Consider the following 16,974-nt stretch of genomic DNA (forward strand, 5'->3'; position numbering starts at 1 on the left):
CTCCCATCCATCCAAGCCCCTTTGCTGCTGCCTGCCTGTGGAACATTTTAAAAGCATGCAGGCCTATACAACAACCATTAAAAGCACAGAGCGCCATATCACTGTAAATTATTTAGCTGGAAGAGCGCTGTAAATCAGCGTGTGTGTCATGCACCGAACATGGCATATGCCGGAGTGAAAAATGCATACAGAAGCGGCCATTCACACTTGGCTGCTTGAAAGCATGGCATTTAAAACCCTGTTGTTGTCCGACATCTCTCCACAGTTCCTGTCAGCTTCCAGTCACAACTCATTTATTGTTGCTGATTATGAATGATCCATTTTGGGGAATTTGTATACGGTGTGGCACTCTTGCTGAGTATTGTTCTCATGTCGTACAGTTTCGTGCTATGTTGTAAATCAATGCCTTTCTGCATCGTTATTTCAAAGAATGAGACAAGCAAAAAAGCTACATTTTAAATCGGGCGGGGGGGAGACATGATTAACAAGAATATTGGATTAAATTGTTTTTATGATGTTAATGGGTACGTGAGGACAGGGCCGTTAAACTTCTCCCTGTGAAATACTACCCCAGCGTTTCAAACTAAAACATATTGTAGTTTGGACATAATCACTCTTTGCACAGCTTATTCAAATATTCCGTGTGTAATTTAGAGGCAAGAGTTATTCCTGAATGTCAGCAGCTTGAGATCTGGGCTTGTCGACAAAACTTCAGTGTGACTGACACACTCATCAGACTGAGAATCCTTCTCTCGCCTGGGGGAGCCGTGATACCTGTCAAATAATGGATATCTTTTAATGTTCGCGTCTCAAATACATGTCACAGCAAATGCCAAGTCATAACATCAGTTATTACCTGGGTGTTCACTGTCTGAGGTTTACCTAAGGTTTCAAATAATCCTTTCACTTGTTTTTCCCCTTTCTCTTTCTTTGTGGTTGGAATTACTGTGACAGTTTGTCATATCTTCTCTCACTGTTTGTTATTCCTGTGTGTGTGTGTGTGTGTGTGTGTGTGTGTGTGTGTGTGTGTGTGTGTGTGTGTGTGTGTGTGTGTGTGTGTGTGTGTGTGTGTGTGTGTGTGTGTGTGTGTGTGTGTGTGTGTGTGTGTGTGTGTGTGTGTGTGTGTGTGTGTGTGTGTGTGTGTGTGTGTGTGCGTGCGTGCGTGCGCGTGCATGCGTGCGTGCGTCAGTATGTGCGTGCTTGTGTGTGCATGTCTGTCTTCTTGCATATGCTTAGACTCTCTGATATACCTGACAGGAGTTGCCAAATGTAACACTCAATCCTAAAGAAAATTATCTGCAACAGACTCACACACATCTGAGGCGCCTGACAGTTTGTTGTGCGCCCGTTTGAGCTACATGCATTCTGTCTGTCTCTAGAGGGTGCCGTTCAGCACATATGACTCTGTCTCAATGCTAAGCTGGCCTTCCACAAACCCTGTAACCTCAACGCAGGGGAAAAAAAAGAGAAGCCTCACTTTACTGTCACACATAAAATGGCTGTGCACTCGATGCTAGCTCAAAGGGAATACCATACATTCATTTCGATGTAATTGTATACTATCTGTGTGAATACGTGACTACTGCTACTAATTATATGCGTAATGCTCGGTCTTAAGCATGTTGAGGGCAAGTGATATACTGTATGGTACTTTGTATCCATTTCTGGAGTGTGCTATTATAAATCAGTAAAATAAAATACCCATGGGGTGGAGTGTAATGATGTCATGTTTGTACTTAGTTCCATGTGCCGAGAAGTCATCATGGCATACCAATGCAAGGGCCTTTCTAAGGTCTTAACTCACTGCATAAAGTGTTTACTATGTCCACTGCCACGGACAATAACAGCTTACAGGCAGAAGCCGGACCATGTGGCGTGCAGCTGTGTGGGGCTGTCTGACTGTCTGTATATCTGTCTGACTGTGCAGGAATACAGCGATGAGCCTGCCTGCGACGCAGCTTTTTCTTTATCCATTGCAGGCCCTGGTGTGCATTTGAATGGATGGAGCGCCGGTCCGGTCCCCCTACAAAGCGAAATACTTTCCACACATGTGAAAGTACGAGTGGGAGAGAGACCAGGAGGGAAGAGAGAGACGGAACAGATATTTTCCAACGTTGATGAGTGGGAGTGGAAGACTGGAACAGGGGGGGGGGGGGGAACATAAAACAAAATGAAGTGAGAGATTGAGTGATAAAGAAAGACATATACGGTGAGACCGACTTGAGAGTTATCTGTAAGCAATGCGGGTTGTTTGCTCACAGGCAGTATGGCGTGCTTCAATAACATTGGAAACTGCCGTCTAATAAAAACAAAATAGACGCCCGCCTGATTGACTGCACTTAAAAAGATAGTAAAATAACAATTGACATTGTACACAATTAACTAAATGTTGTCAGTGGTGGAAAAAGTGCTCAAATTCTTTACTTAAGTAAAAGTATCAATACTGCAACATAGAAACACTCTGTTACAAGTAAAAGTCCAGAATTCTAAATTTACTTGAGTAAAAGTACAAAAGTATTGGCATCAATATGTACTTAAAGTACCAAAAGTAAAAGTAATAAAATGTTTGAAAATAGCCGATCTACAAGCTCACAACGCGTCGCGATGCGACGCGTTGTGAGCTTGTAGATCTGCTATTTTCAAATAGCCTAGGTATAAAATAGGGCTAAAGTGGTTAATGTATGTTTCATAATATCATAATTTATATCTGAAAAGTAACTAGTAACTAAAGTTTTCAAATAATTGTAGTGGAATATTTGTAATATGTAATATTTGCCTCTGAGATGTAGTGGAGTAGAAGTAAAAGTATTGGAAATTGGAAATACTCAAGTACAAATACCTCAAAATTGTACTTAAGTACAGTACCTTAAGTAAATGTACTTAGTTATTTTCCACCACTGCATGTTGTCTTTTATTCTCTCAATAAAAGCAGAGGATATGGGTGTACTGTACGTTTTTGTCATTAGAGTACACAGTATTCATCTACGCATTATTTCCGGTTATACATGATAAAGTCCCCCTGTAAATCATATTACCTGAGAGACAATTTAATATGGCCTCTCTGAAACTTCCTTTTTACACTTTGCATGCTATTCCGAAAAGGTAATTGCCTCTTCTTTCCACTAAACAACAACAACCCTTCCCTCTGCTTGTTCAGCATTATATACAGTAAGGTACCTATGATGTTTTCACTATATTGTCTCTCCCTCCTGCAGGGCAGGAGACAACAAAAACAGAAGAAACAGCTGGATCGGAGGTAATTTGAGCCTCAATTTCGCAGTTAACACTAAAATACATTAAAGCAATAAAAGTGATGCGAGGCCCCATATTTCCCGGGGCTGTGTTGCTGTATGTCTGGCCCAATTTGTCTCCCAGTCAGCCCCATTAGTCTCCTGCGCTCCCTGCTTAATACGCTCAGCTCCCCCAAATGCCTCAGATCAATGTGTGATACATCGTAGCATCATCGTTTACTGCATGTGGATGAGTTGAAAAATGTCCCTCTCTCCTCTTATTTCCTTGGAGAAGTCTCTATTGAAAGTCATGCAGGCACAACATGCAGTGCTGGGGAAAGCGGCTTGGTTTTGGGGCTTATGGTGGAATGGGGGTGGGGTGGGGTGGGGGGGGGGGGGGTGTTGTTTCATCAGCTGACATGAATGAATCGCAGGAGTAATGATGTGGTGGCTGGGTAATAGTTGAATACTTGATATCGACTTGATAAATATAGCTCTCATAAATCACATAAGTTGTTATATGTCGCTAGTTTTTCCACACTTTTGGCTCCAACGAGGAAACTCTGGAGAATATCAGGGTGCAAGGCAAGATTTGTATATGCATATTTATATGAATGTATATATGTATACTATATGTGTGTGTGTGTGTGTGTGTGTGTGTGTGTGTGTGTGTGTGTGTGTGTGTGTGTGTGTGTGTGTGTGTGTGTGTGTGTGTGTGTGTGTGTGTGTGTGTGTGTGTGCGTGCGTGCGTGCGTGCGTGCGTGCGTGCGTGCGTGCGTGCGTGTGTGTGTGTGGTATATCACCGCAGAGAATTGTAACTCCCTGGTAACTTGCAGACGCTGTCATAATTGCTCTGACTGGGACACAATATCAAACATGAATGATCAAATACTTACAGCCGCATAGGTGCCGTAATGTTTCCTAGTACAGATTTTGATCAGACAAGATAGCATATCAACTAACTTTGTTACATAACGTTTTGTTTATCAACATTAGACCTCAGTCCTTATATCTTAATCACGTCTGGTAGGAGAATCTGGAATTCATATCAATTCCAGCGGGCGAATGAGTGATGACTGGTGGTCCACACCCATGGAGATGACATCACAGGGCTGTCATGTAAGGCTGGTGACACGCCATCGGGATTCACTCATAGAAGGGTAGAAAAAGGCAGAAGACAGCAATTATGCGGTGGACGGAAACCTCATCCTGTCAGAAATGCTCTGAAAGTAATGGTTTGTTCTCAAATTAACTGGGATGACTCCGTCTTTGATAGTCGACTGGGTGGCTGCGCACCAAGACATCTGCTACGTGCTGCCTGATATTATATTCAACGCAGCTTCAAACAATTAGGATAACCTTGTGATCGCGTGTTGGAATGCCCTCGAGAAGATGTAGTCCTGAGACACTGGCCGATTTCAAAAATGAAGGCGAGAAGCCCTTTCGGAGCCAGGCCCGTCCGTGACATTTTCCCTGCTATTTACATTTATCAATGACAGACAACAACCTCGTTGGCCTGCGTACTTCTCCAACACACTCCATTAAGATGCCTGGAATAAGGGTTCATTTCCATAAAATATTCTTTGTCAGAAACAGAAAATGGGCAAATTATCTGAACACTAAAACACCCCGGTGGCACTGTAGCTCCCACAGCAGACAGAAATGACCTCAATTAGGCTGTCTGAGCACAAGAAAGAGTCTCACCGGTTAAGAGTTTTTGAGTGGCACCGATAGATCAACACTGCCATTTCCACATCCCTCACATCACCTGCAAAGAGCACTTTACATTTGTAAATCAATGAGGGAAACCACATGTAGAAGAGAGGCTGGGAGGGATTCCTGTCTGCCTTGGCACGGATTTTGAGGATGAAATTACCTCCATTACAGCTCTCAGTCGGGGACTGCATTCTAGGATTCAGTCTGTCAGAACGGGGTACTTTAGTGTTGATGGATACGACACGTGACCATTTGACAATGTTGGTTTTCCTTTTTTTTTCTTCTATCTGTGCGAGAAAAGGCAGATTAAGTAAGGATTGCATGATAATGTTGTTCGCCTGAAGCATTGGGTCTGTTTATGAGCTGATTACCATTGTGGCCCTGCTTCACTTCAAGCTGTTTGCTTTACGGCTTCATTACTACAATCACAAAGGTGTGTGGACATCTCAACAGCCTGTGTCCTCATAAATCACCCGCTGAGATAATGGCAGCTGGGTTGTTTTAGCTCCAATGCGCGACCTTATAGTACAGCACGAGGGCGTCCAAACGCGCGAGATAATAAAGGCACCAGTGCATTCGTTTATGTGGCATATATGCAAACCAAGATAATGGTGGGGGGGCCGTACGTACACGCACACCGTCAACCTCCAAACCATGAGAAATGTATCACAAATAATGAGGCCCGTGAAAAGCAGTCATACTTGTAGGAAAGCTGTGCGGCTTCTACAGTATAAGTCAGCCGCACCATGCCCGAACAAAAACAAATGCTCTTAGCATGAGAAGCTAAAAGCTAAATAAAGACCGCAAACAAAGAAAGATATATGTCAGGTATTTCCCACGGGTGATATAGGTTTAATGTTATCATCTTTTAGCCTGATAAAACAAGCCACATGCATAAAAGATAATCATTGTTCTTTGACGTATGTTTGGCATGGCGTCGAACATTATAGCAGCTTGGCCTTATTGACACAGCTGTTACCCAAACTATAGGCCTGCCACTGCAGAAGAGGGCATGTCTTTATATTGTGCCACATAGGCCACTAATGACAGCTTTACTGGTGGTAATTCTGCAGGGTGGAATATGGGGTTAGGTGTGTGAGTCACGTCCCTGAGCTTCCCAAAAGGCCAGATGTCCCGGCAGGTTTCCTCCAATGTCTCTCCGAGGACGCATGAATGGCCCAGGAGGAATGCTGTGTGGTGGACAAAGTACTCAACCCCCAGTAGTACTTGTGTCAAAGTATAGATACTCCCGGTCAAAAGAGTTAAAGTACTGGAGTACTTGCTTTTAATGAATACTGAAGTATTCAAAATGCTTTTGAAAAAATACTTTAAGTGTTTGAAAATACAAATTACAAAGTACATTTACTTTTTAATATCAATGTGTGACTGTATTAAAAGTTTTATTTTCCCCCAAAAAGTCAAATATCAATGATAGTTAAAATAGCAGATATCAAATCAAGATGTGTTGTGAGCTTGTAGATCTCTCTCTCTCTCTCTCTCTCTCTCTCTCTCTCTCTCTCTCTCTCTCTCTCTCTCTCTCTCTCTCTCTCTCTCTCTCTCTCTCTCTCTCTCTCTCTCTCTCTCTCTCTCTCTCTCTCTCTCTATATATATATATATATATATATATATATATATATATATATATATAGCTATTTTCACTGTATTCGAAATAGAGCTTAAGTGGTTAATTCATAATGTGCTTTTTCCCTTACTAGAAATGTAGTGGAGTATACAATACTCAAGTAATGTACAGATACTCAAAAAATGTACATATGTACACAGTACTAAGTACTCGTTACTCTCCACCAATGCAATAATGTGAAATGAATGCAAGATCTTGAGCAGAGGTCTAGAAAAGCACAGTGGGGGGGAAAGCCTTTTTGAGTTGCCTCTGTGATTGTTTTATTTTCCTTAAATGTGATTTTTTCCCCTTTTATTTCATTGATTTACATACCAAATAATTGAGTAGCTTTAAAGTATATATATTAAAAATATTATTATTTAATGTGTGTGTGTGTGTGTGTGTGTGTGTGTGTGTGTGTGTGTGTGTGTGTGTGTGTGTGTGTGTGTGTGTGTGTGTGTGTGTGTGTGTGTGTGTGTGTGTGTGTGTGTGTGTGTGTGTGTGTGTGTGTGTGTGTGTGAAACCTCCTGTGAAACTTTACCCTATACAGTATATCGTTGTCGTCGGGCAGAAACCTTTTATCTCAATTTTTCAATATTTCCACATTTTGATAATACCCTATACTTTGTCATACAAGAGTGTCGCACAAAAGTAACACTGTTTGTAAAATGTTTTTCAAATAATAATTGTATGTTTTGGACTTTTTTGGTTTCACTATACTTTGACCCTTAAGGTCATCTATCTCTCATGGTTTCCTTTGATTGTATGCAGTGGTGGAAAAAGTACTAAAATGTTTTACTTAAGTAAAAGTACCAATGCTGCAATATAGAAATACTCTGTTACAAGTAAAAGTCCAGAATAAAAAATGTACTTGAGTAAAAGTACAAACGTATTGGCATCCAAATTTAAAGTACCAAAAGTAAAAGTACTAAAATGTTTGAAAATAGCAGATCTACAAGGTCACAACGCGTCGCATCGTGTGACCTTGTAGATCGGCTATTTTCAAATAGCCTATGTATAATATAGAGCTAAAGTGGTTAATGTATGTTTCATAATATAATAATTTATATCTGCAAAGTAATTAGTAACTAAAGATTTCAAATAATTGTAGTGGAGTAAAAGTACAATATTTGTCTTTGAGATGCAGTGGAGTAGAAGTAAAAGCATTGGAAATTGGAAATACTCAAGTAAAGTACAAATACCTCAAAATTGTACTTAAGTACAGTACTTGAGTAAATGTACTTAGTTACTTTACACCACTGCTGTAAGTGATTGATAATCGATGCTTCATAGCAGTGGTGGAAGATACTCCCATATTGGATCTATATAAAAACAGCAATGCCACAGTTGCAAAATCTTACTTAAGTCAAAGTACAAAAGTGTTAGCATCAAAATATACTACAATAGCAACAAAATAAAAGTACTCATTAGCAGAGTAATAATTGCTGCACGTTGTGGACTTGTTGATCTGCTATTTTAGAAAAGATTTGAAGATTTGTTTTGTTAATAATTTGATCAATTAATAATAATCTTTATTTGCAAAGTGACTAGTAACTGAAGCTGTCAAATAAATGTGGTGGAGTAAAGAAAAAAGTAAAAAATGTTATGTAGTGGAGTAGAAGTATAAACGATCAAGAAATTGAATTGCTCAAGTAAAAGTACCTGAAATGTTACAGTAACAAGTACAGCACTTGAGCAAGTTGTAGGCCGACTTATTTACTTTCCACCACTGCTTTAAAAATACACAACAGCAACACCTCTGCGTCTCCCTTCACACCATGTTATGTTTGCAAATGCAGATGTGGACACAGATTGTCATATGTGAGAGCTCTGATCTGTGTACAAACGCGTATATATATCCTTGACCTGCCACTGTTAATGTTTACTGGGCCAGATTAGGTTTACTGAACCTCACTTAACCTTTAGCTCATTGGCCCAAGTTTGTAATGTTATCTTTTAGAACCTTGGCATAATATAGCATTATTCACTTCTTGAGATGGAGATAGACTAACATAAAAGCCTATAAGATTCTCTTCCAACTTTTTTTATTTTCTATTTTTTAAATCTATTCTAAATCACTTTTAAGCAACTAACTATTTACCTTTTGGGCACATTTCAGTGCACTGTTTACTGCCTGGCTCTTGTAAAGTAACTAAGTACATGTACTCAAGTACTGTACTTTAAGTACAATTTTGAGTTTTTTTTACTTCACTTGAGACGAGTATTCCCAATTTTCAGTACTTTTACTTCTACTCCACTACATCTCAGATTGTACTTTTACTCCACTATTATTTGAAATGTTGAGTTACTTGTTACTTTGTAGATTTGGATTATTATTACAAATTACGGCAATTACAAATTATATACATTTTGGCCATTTGAAAATAGCTGATCTACAAGCTCACAGACGCATTGTGAGCTTGTAGATCTGCTATTTTCAAAAGATTTGCATACATTTTATAGCCTACATTTGAAAACTTGTGAAATGGGACATTCTGCATAATGAGTACTTTACTTTACTATATCTTTTACTTTGCTACTTTTTTATACCCACATACATTTTGAATTCCGGACTTTTACTTGTAACAGAGTATTTCTACATTGCAGTATTGAAACTTTTACTTAAATACAAAATGTGAGTAGCTTTTCCACCCATGCTGTTGTAATAAACAAAGTGATATATACTGGTTGTGTATGTATGTATCCCCCAAGTTCTCTCCTCTGTGTCTTCTCTGAGTCAGGGTGGCTGTGGGGGGGGGGGGGGGTGGAAGGGTGGGTAATTCATGCACACATGTGCCTGCCTGTTCCTCCAGTGACAGGACCAGGGGGAGGGGCACATGATAAATTGCCTTCCATACTGGGGGACCTCCGCACACGCACACGCACGCACGCAGGCACACACACACACAGCCACCATGATGTGGGTAAAAAAAATGGAAATTGCTCCCTTTCACCGTCATTACATCAGTTTAGAACGCGTGTGGGGCCTCGAGACAGGCTCACACACACACTGCTATATGAGAGGAGTTTGTTCTTTTTTGGACTATTAACTGCCGTGCAAAATAGACAAAGAGAAATGGTATTAGCCGTGATGGTGGTACTGTGTTAAAACAAAACCTCTAACAATAAGGTCAATCAATGACATGTCCGAAATATAACCTCAGGGCGGATAGACAGCAAGTACTCAGTGTTGCCAGATTATGTGAGAGAAACAAGCAACCAGGCCTAGGAAAACCAGCCCAAAAGAAGCGACTATGGGCCACGTGAGCACTTTAACATATAAATCAGCTATTTGAAAATAGCAGATCTACAAGCTCACAACGTGTCGCGATGCGACACGTTGTGAGCTTGTAGATCGGCTATTTTAAAATCAAATTTTGCGGGGAAATTATTATAAGCAGATCTGGCAACCCTGCAAGTACTATCCCAGCCGATTAAAAAGCGGTGGAAAACTATTGCAGTGAGTGGAGTTGGGCTCATAATCAGTTGGCATTAACACTGAGATGTGACATGCATGCGGTTGTTGTTATTCGCTGTTGCTCTTCTTCGTGTCAAGGCCCACTTTTGGCCGGTGGTGGAAAAAGTACTCTCTAATTTTTTTACTCAAGTAAAAGTACCAATAAGTAAAAAAGTACCAGCGATGTAGAACTACTCTGTTTCAAGAAAAAGTCCGGAATTCAGAATTTACTTGGGTAAAAGTACGAAAGTATTCGTATTAAAATGTACTTAAAGTACCAAAAGTAGAAAGTACTCATTATGCAGAATGTCCCATGAAAGTTTTCAATGTAGGCTATATAGCCTACAATGTATTTTCTCTTTTTTAAAATAGCAGTTCTACAAGCTCACAATGGTATAGCATCACATCACATGCATTTTGAGCTTGTAGAAATGTATATAGTCCTGAAGTAGTTAATGTATGTTTTGTAATAATACAAATATACAAAGTAACTAGTAACTAACATTTTCAAATTATTGCAGTGGATTAAAGTGCGATATTTGTCTCTGGGGTGTAATGGAGTAGAAGTAAAAGTATTAAAAAATGGAAATACCCCAGTGAAGTAAAACCTCAAAATTGTACTTAAGTACATTACTTGAGTAAATGTACTTGGTTACTTTACACCTTGACCAGTGCAAGGCCCACTTTTGACTTTCCTCCTCTCACACAGAATAATGTTGCTGATGCCTTATGTTGCTGATCTATGAGAAAGCGAGGTCATGTTCCCCGTTGAGGCCAAAGCGGTCACAGTCTGTAACAAGGCACCCGTTCTGACACAGAATGTGGAGTGTGTGTCTATAATATTAGTTGGTGTTTTGTTTTTAAAAAAGGAGGGGGAAAAAAACACGTTTTCATCGTTATATTAAGACATTCTATTATGCCTAATTTATGAAATGTGTATAATTGGCTGCTGCTACCAATTAGCCCCGCACCTGAATTAATTTACAAAACAGACCATAAAATTATATGCTACCTGTTAAGCTACAGACAGTGATAATTTAGCATTCCTTATAAGTGCTTTATTTATTATAGGAGAAGCCCTTTCAAACAGCAAGAACAAACTTGAAAATATTGTGGACTATAGTAGCCTACATGCCCTTTAACATTATTTAACTTATAGTATGTCCTATTAGGCTACCAGTGGTTCCCAAACGTTTCAGCTGAAGACCCAAAAGAGAAGACGTTTGCCCGGACCCACACTAGTGAAAAGATCAGATCTACAAGCTCACAACTACTACTTCTTAGACTTTTTAAAAAAAAATGTATTTATGGAAATGATTAGATTTGGAATTGTTCTTAATTGATGAAAACGTTTTTATAGTAACGGAAAGAAGGAGACATTTACTCGCAACCCATCAAAATTAGTCCACGACCCAAACATGGCTCCCGACCCACTGTTTGGGAAACAGTGTCCTATAGCCTATACGACCTAAAATATGAAGCGCAGAGGGCTATCCTCTGATGTCTACGTCATAAAAGCTCTAGGTGTTATATTAGACCTATATTGAAAAGAAACGGCTAGTCTCTCAACGCCTCAGAGGTCTTATGTTTCGTAATATCATTTTTTTTGTTATCTCAGTATAGCTACAACTGAATGGTCTTATCAAACGGTAGGCTTAGGCTATTAAGAGTCATTTGTGGGGTTAAATCCAATTATACAGTTATCAAACCATTCAATCCGGGTACGCATCTGTGTCATTTTAGATGTTTAGCTATAACAACCATTCTTTTATACTTTGGCTATTCAAAAATAGCAGATATACAAGCTCATAGTGCAGCACGTATGAGCTTGAAGATCTGCTATTTTTTTTAAATGTGTGCACATCTTTGAATATATATATATATTTTAAAGCGAACATTTGTATCTCAAATCTTTGCTTCTGGGGGTCCCTGGATTGGGTCCTCAGGTCTTAATAGGTTAAACACGTCATAACAAAGGTATGCGAGAACTGCTGTAAAATAAATAATGTAAAAAAAAAAGACATATCTGGTGCTATGGTTTATAGCAAAATATCAACTGGATTCAGTGCAAACTGGCAATGTTGTAGTCCGTATTTTGAATTCATTTATTTAAACATCTCCATTAACGTTCGCAACTTAAAACGTAGCCTATTAAAAAAAGAAAAGAGGAAAAAAAGGAAAAACTAGCCATGCCAACAGTTTGCTGGCTATGTGCTCATGGCTCATTATTTGCACTTTCGCGCAGGTCAAGTATTGTGTATTAGCTCTACTGCATTTGGTCTAACCTGCACTAATAGTGACAAAATGCCAAGACTCATCTATCAGCAATCGGGGCTTTGACTTATTGAAATTCAATTCAAGAGGCCCTTTCAGCTTTTCACACACACACACACACACACACACACACACACACACACACACACACACACACACACACACACACACACACACACACACACACACACACACACACACACACACACACTCTTTAATTCAAACTTTACCACGTGTTTATGCCCTAATTTAAATCTATTTTAAAGCTACTCAATTATTTGGTATGTAAATCAATGAAAACAAAAGGGGGGAAAATAAATGTCAATTTCAGGCAAATGTCAAAATGACCCCTGGATCATGTTTTAACAAATACGCAATGCTCATATAAATTCTATAGTCTTCTCTTAATGCTATAGCCCTCTCAATAAGACAAATTCTTAAATTTGATAAGGGCACAATAAATTCAATGTCAATCTTTTGTGAAATGGGGTGATAATTGAGGCTTTATAAAATGAGGCACACGAAGATATGGAACAGAATTTTTTCTTATTTTTCCAGAATACATACAAAAAAATACCAATTCTCTTTCCATGGTATACACCTGAAAAATAACGGCAATTTAAAATGATGTGGACAATTTGGAATTTAAGAAACAAACATGCATGTCAATTATTTCCTTCTCAATGAGACATTAAATAAGAACAATACAATCATAGCAATTTCAAATTAACATCGAAATGAAGAACCCTATTTTATTAGTAATCTAACGGTGTTTTTCACTTTACCTAGAGATAGAGTTCAATTTTTAAACATAATGCACTTTTTGAGTTGCTCAAATATCATCCATTGCAGCTATTATCGTCTGGCTTTAAGCCGACATTAAATAAATACAGTTGAGTCCACGGATCCCGTCCATAAGTGGAGCGCGCTGTTATAAAAGTCTTTATATTTGCATTCTTTAGAACGGATACAGGATAGGTGGGCACTAGGGACATCTGGGCACCTCCATGTGAAATTGGCTATTTTGTCCAAAATGTTAAAAGTTAAAATGTTTGAAAAATGGTCTTAAGTATTATGTAAAGTATAAATGCACGGTACATCATTATCAGACTTAATTTAATCCTTCAACTTCTTGTTTGTGCCCCAAATTGACTGGATATACAGGTTTAGTAGCAATTTGTAGCAATTGTAGAAATATTAGACCTTAATTGTCGGATGTTTAAGCATGTTCTAATCATATATACTTTAACTTTACTCAAAAACATTTTCCAAATATTAAAATTTGTAACATTTCGGGAAAAAATGGCCAACTTAACACCGAGGTGCCCACTCTTCCTTGGTGCCCACCTATCCTGTCACCCTTTTAGAACTATAAACTTTTCAAAGTCCAATGTGTGTGTTTTTCTCTGTGTCTCACTGGTATCCCAGCGCTGACGCTGTGGTTAGTCTCTGGCCATACAGTGCATAGGGGGAGTAGTACGGGCCGGTGGCCGCGGGCACGGGCACGGGGGCACCGGTCGGCAGGGGGCTTTTGGAGTACGGGTGGTAGCGGCTGCTCAGTCCTAACGCGTGGTGCGGGCTCCTAAGTGCCAACGTCCCGGGGCTGCCGGGGCCTGACGGCGGCATGCTGTGCATATGGCAGGCCATGGCCGCGGCGGCGGCGCTGGCCAGCGAGGAGGAGCCCGGGTAGCCAGAGATCAACTTCTCTGCCCCCGTGAAAGCGGTGTGCGTCCTCAGGTGATTTAGGAGCTCCTCCGAGGTGGAGAAGCGCTTGTCGCACGGCCCGTTGGCCGAGACCCAGTTGCAAATGTGCGGGTGGGGGTCGTTGGGGAGCATGAAACCGTAGGGGTACAGCGGGTGTCCGGTGAACGTCGGGTGCGTCGACGCGTGAACTCCGTGTAAAGGGTGCGTCGGGTACATGAGCGGGTAGCCTTGCGCCTTGAGCGCGTTGTGGACTTGAGAGTCGTGCGTGCACTGGGCGGCGCTGGCGGCGCCCGCCAAGTGACTGGCACAGTGGTAACTGAGGCAGTAAGGGTCTCTGCACAGGCTGGCCGACATGATGGAGGGCGGGGAGGCTCCGGCCAGGGGACTGGACCCGGCCTTGCTGCAGCCCATGCTGGCCAGCTGTGCGTTGACCAGGCTGCCTCCGTGCGGGAGGAAGTGCTGCGGGTAACCCGCGTAGGCCCCGGCCAGGCTGCCCGGGTAGGACATCCCGGCGGGCGGCAGTGGGAACACCGTCTGCCCCGGCTTGTACGGAGACACCGGCGCCACGAGCCCTCCCGAGCCCAGCACGGACGCCGAGGAGGACACGGAGGTCACGGACGACTCCGAGGAGGACGTTTTGGAGCCGGGCGTCGTCTCCTGGTGCTGGTTGACCTCCACGTTAATCCCACCGCAACTCACGCTTATCCGACTGTGGCTCGTGGTGCCGGATCCGTCCGTTGAGCCGTTTTTGTTGCAATCGGACTCCTTCTTGTCGTCTCTGTCCCCGCATTTGCCCTCTGACGGCATGGGAGAGGCGGACGTGCTGGAGTTCGGGCTGCCTGTCCGTGGCGTGAACGGCTGGCAGGTGGCGCTCGGCACTCGGAAACCAGACTTCTCTCGCTCGCTCGACCCAGACGAGGACGAGTCCTTTTTATCTGAAGGTTTAGAGTAGGGTTTGAAGCTAGATTTGTCATCCACACCAATGTCACTCATTTTTAAAGGACCCGATTTAGACTCCTTGTCACTAGATCCATTCGATCCTGTCACGGAGGATAATTTGGAAGATGGTGGTGGGTCCGGCTTGCCGATCTGCGAGCACGTCTGTGCCAGCAGTGCCAACGGACTTTTCTTGGCATCTAGCTGCAAAGACGAGACGAAAAACGGCGGTTGATAAACAGTCAAAAACACGAATTCTCCCCCTCTCACATTATCACAAAACGTCTGGTTGGGGAGTACAATTCAAAATAGTGCGTTTCCCTGCCGTTTATAACACAGAACTATGCAGGTTACGAGCTAGTTATTACGCACGACTCATGAAGAAACTAGGCTACAGTCTCCTGGTATTAAATAAATAAATATTAATAGGCTACCGTATGTTTTATGAGCCACTGTAGTTCTTAACATTGAAATTACATTGTTATTTTTCAGTGATATTGCGCACAATGGAAAAACAACAGCCTCAGATAAGCCTATAGGTCTGGTCACATCGCATTTTTTTTATAGCCGCTTTAGGCATAATAACTAATAGCCTAGATATGTTTTCAATCTGTGATTGTTGTGATTCTTACCTCAATCGGGCTAACCGGGGTAGAAGGCAAAGGCTGGAGATATTCTGGGTGCAAAATGTGTCCCGATCGTGCGGTAAGCATTTTCAAAACCTTGATGGGAAGTCGGTTCGCTTGCCGTAGTGGATCCGACGGGGGCGCGGAGTGAGGAAAAGGCTTGTTGATGCTGCCGTGGTTGTTATTCCGAGAGTCGCTCCTGCTTTCCCAGGCTAGACGAATATCACTATTTCTCAGGGCAGACACCGAGAGCGATGTGATCATGTCCCACAATTCTCAGGAAATTAATCGGTGACGCTCTCATCGGATTCATTAAGAAAAAATAATCGAAAAGCATCGAGGCTTCGAGGAAGGAAGAAGAAAAGGTTGAAAATGGGTTTAAATAAAAAGTGTAATCCGAATAGTAAAAGCAGTGAAAGGCGCGGCAGCGGCAGCAGCAGGCAGGCTGGAGGAGGTGGAGAGAGTGCGAGGCTATCGCAGTTCCGTGGCTTCGTCGTCTTCATGCACCATATGAGCGTCTCTCCCTGTACGTCCGCGCTCTGTACTCCCGAAGTAGGAACTGCTCGAAATGTTCACTTCAAAAGCAGCTGAATTAGTCCGAGATTAAAGCCTTTGCCGCCTTCCAATCAAATGGGACCCCGAGGTGATTGGAGGGTCAAGGGGATGTGACGTTCTCCTCTTTGTAAAGCCCCTCTATTTTGACAGCTCGGGGGAGGAGATAGTTCTGAATACTGTGGTTGCCGTGAACGCTCGACGCGTTTTTTTGTCGTATAGGATTGTGCTCGTGTCTTTTTAATGCTTAATAAGGTATGGCTGTAGCAAGTGCAGCATGTGCTATTTTATACCTTTGGAAACGTACAGTGTATTCTAATAGAAGTGATATTGCTATCAAAACCCACAATTGCTGTGAGATGAGAGATAACACTAACAGGCAGCATGTGCTTGCAAGTTGCATAGGCTGTTGTTTTATTGTCCTTTAGTCCATAGTTCGACTTCGACCTCTGCCATTCCTAAGTCTATAGGCCTAATTAATTTATATAGGCTGTTGTAATAAATAAAACCTGCCTATTTGCTCTACATAAAATAAAATAATCTCTTGCCTGGTATGTAAAAGCAGCATAAGTAGCCTATAAAGTGTACAAGTCGCGCACGTCTATTACGATCACTCCGTTTCGCCCGACAAACACGAGATCAACCACTCCGGCTTGAATTCCCCAAACAGACAAGCGTTGACAGGAACAGACCAATGTAGTGATGGAGGGATGTGAATGTCACATGTTTTCAGTATAATATACACCGCCCTTCTATTTCTATCTCCACCCCTCCGTCAACTGTCAATTCTGCTCCACCGCAATCAATCAGTTATTTGTCAGACGCTGTCAATCCGCCCTTGATTTATGTCAGCTATTG

The 16,974-nt window shown here is 41.6% G+C and overlaps 1 protein-coding gene across 1 annotated transcript; it reads right to left on the reverse strand.

Moving 5' to 3' along the window:
* Nucleotides 1–12,825: 12,825 nt before the first annotated feature.
* Nucleotides 12,826–16,136, reverse strand: znf503 (zinc finger protein 503). The gene is made up of 2 exons (XM_084077150.1): nucleotides 15,571–16,136; nucleotides 12,826–15,142 (listed from the first exon to the last, which is right to left on the reverse strand). Exons 1-2 carry the CDS (start codon nucleotides 15,826–15,828, stop codon nucleotides 13,712–13,714), a joined length of 1,689 nt encoding a protein of 562 aa, XP_083933276.1. The 5' UTR covers nucleotides 15,829–16,136; the 3' UTR covers nucleotides 12,826–13,711.
* Nucleotides 16,137–16,974: the final 838 nt, after the last annotated feature.

The sequence above is a fragment of the Gymnoscopelus microlampas genome (assembly GCF_963454915.1).
Source record: "Gymnoscopelus microlampas genome assembly, chromosome: 13".
Classification (NCBI taxonomy): Eukaryota; Metazoa; Chordata; class Actinopteri; order Myctophiformes; family Myctophidae; genus Gymnoscopelus; species Gymnoscopelus microlampas.

Coding starts and splice junctions, on each gene's coding strand:
- znf503 (XM_084077150.1), bottom strand. CDS start 15,828: ATGATCACATCGCTCTCGGTGTCTGCCCTGAGAAATAGTGATATTCGT. Junction 15,143..15,570: donor CCCCGGTTAGCCCGATTGAG/GTAAGAATCACA, acceptor TCGTCTTTGCAG/CTAGATGCCAAGAAAAGTCC.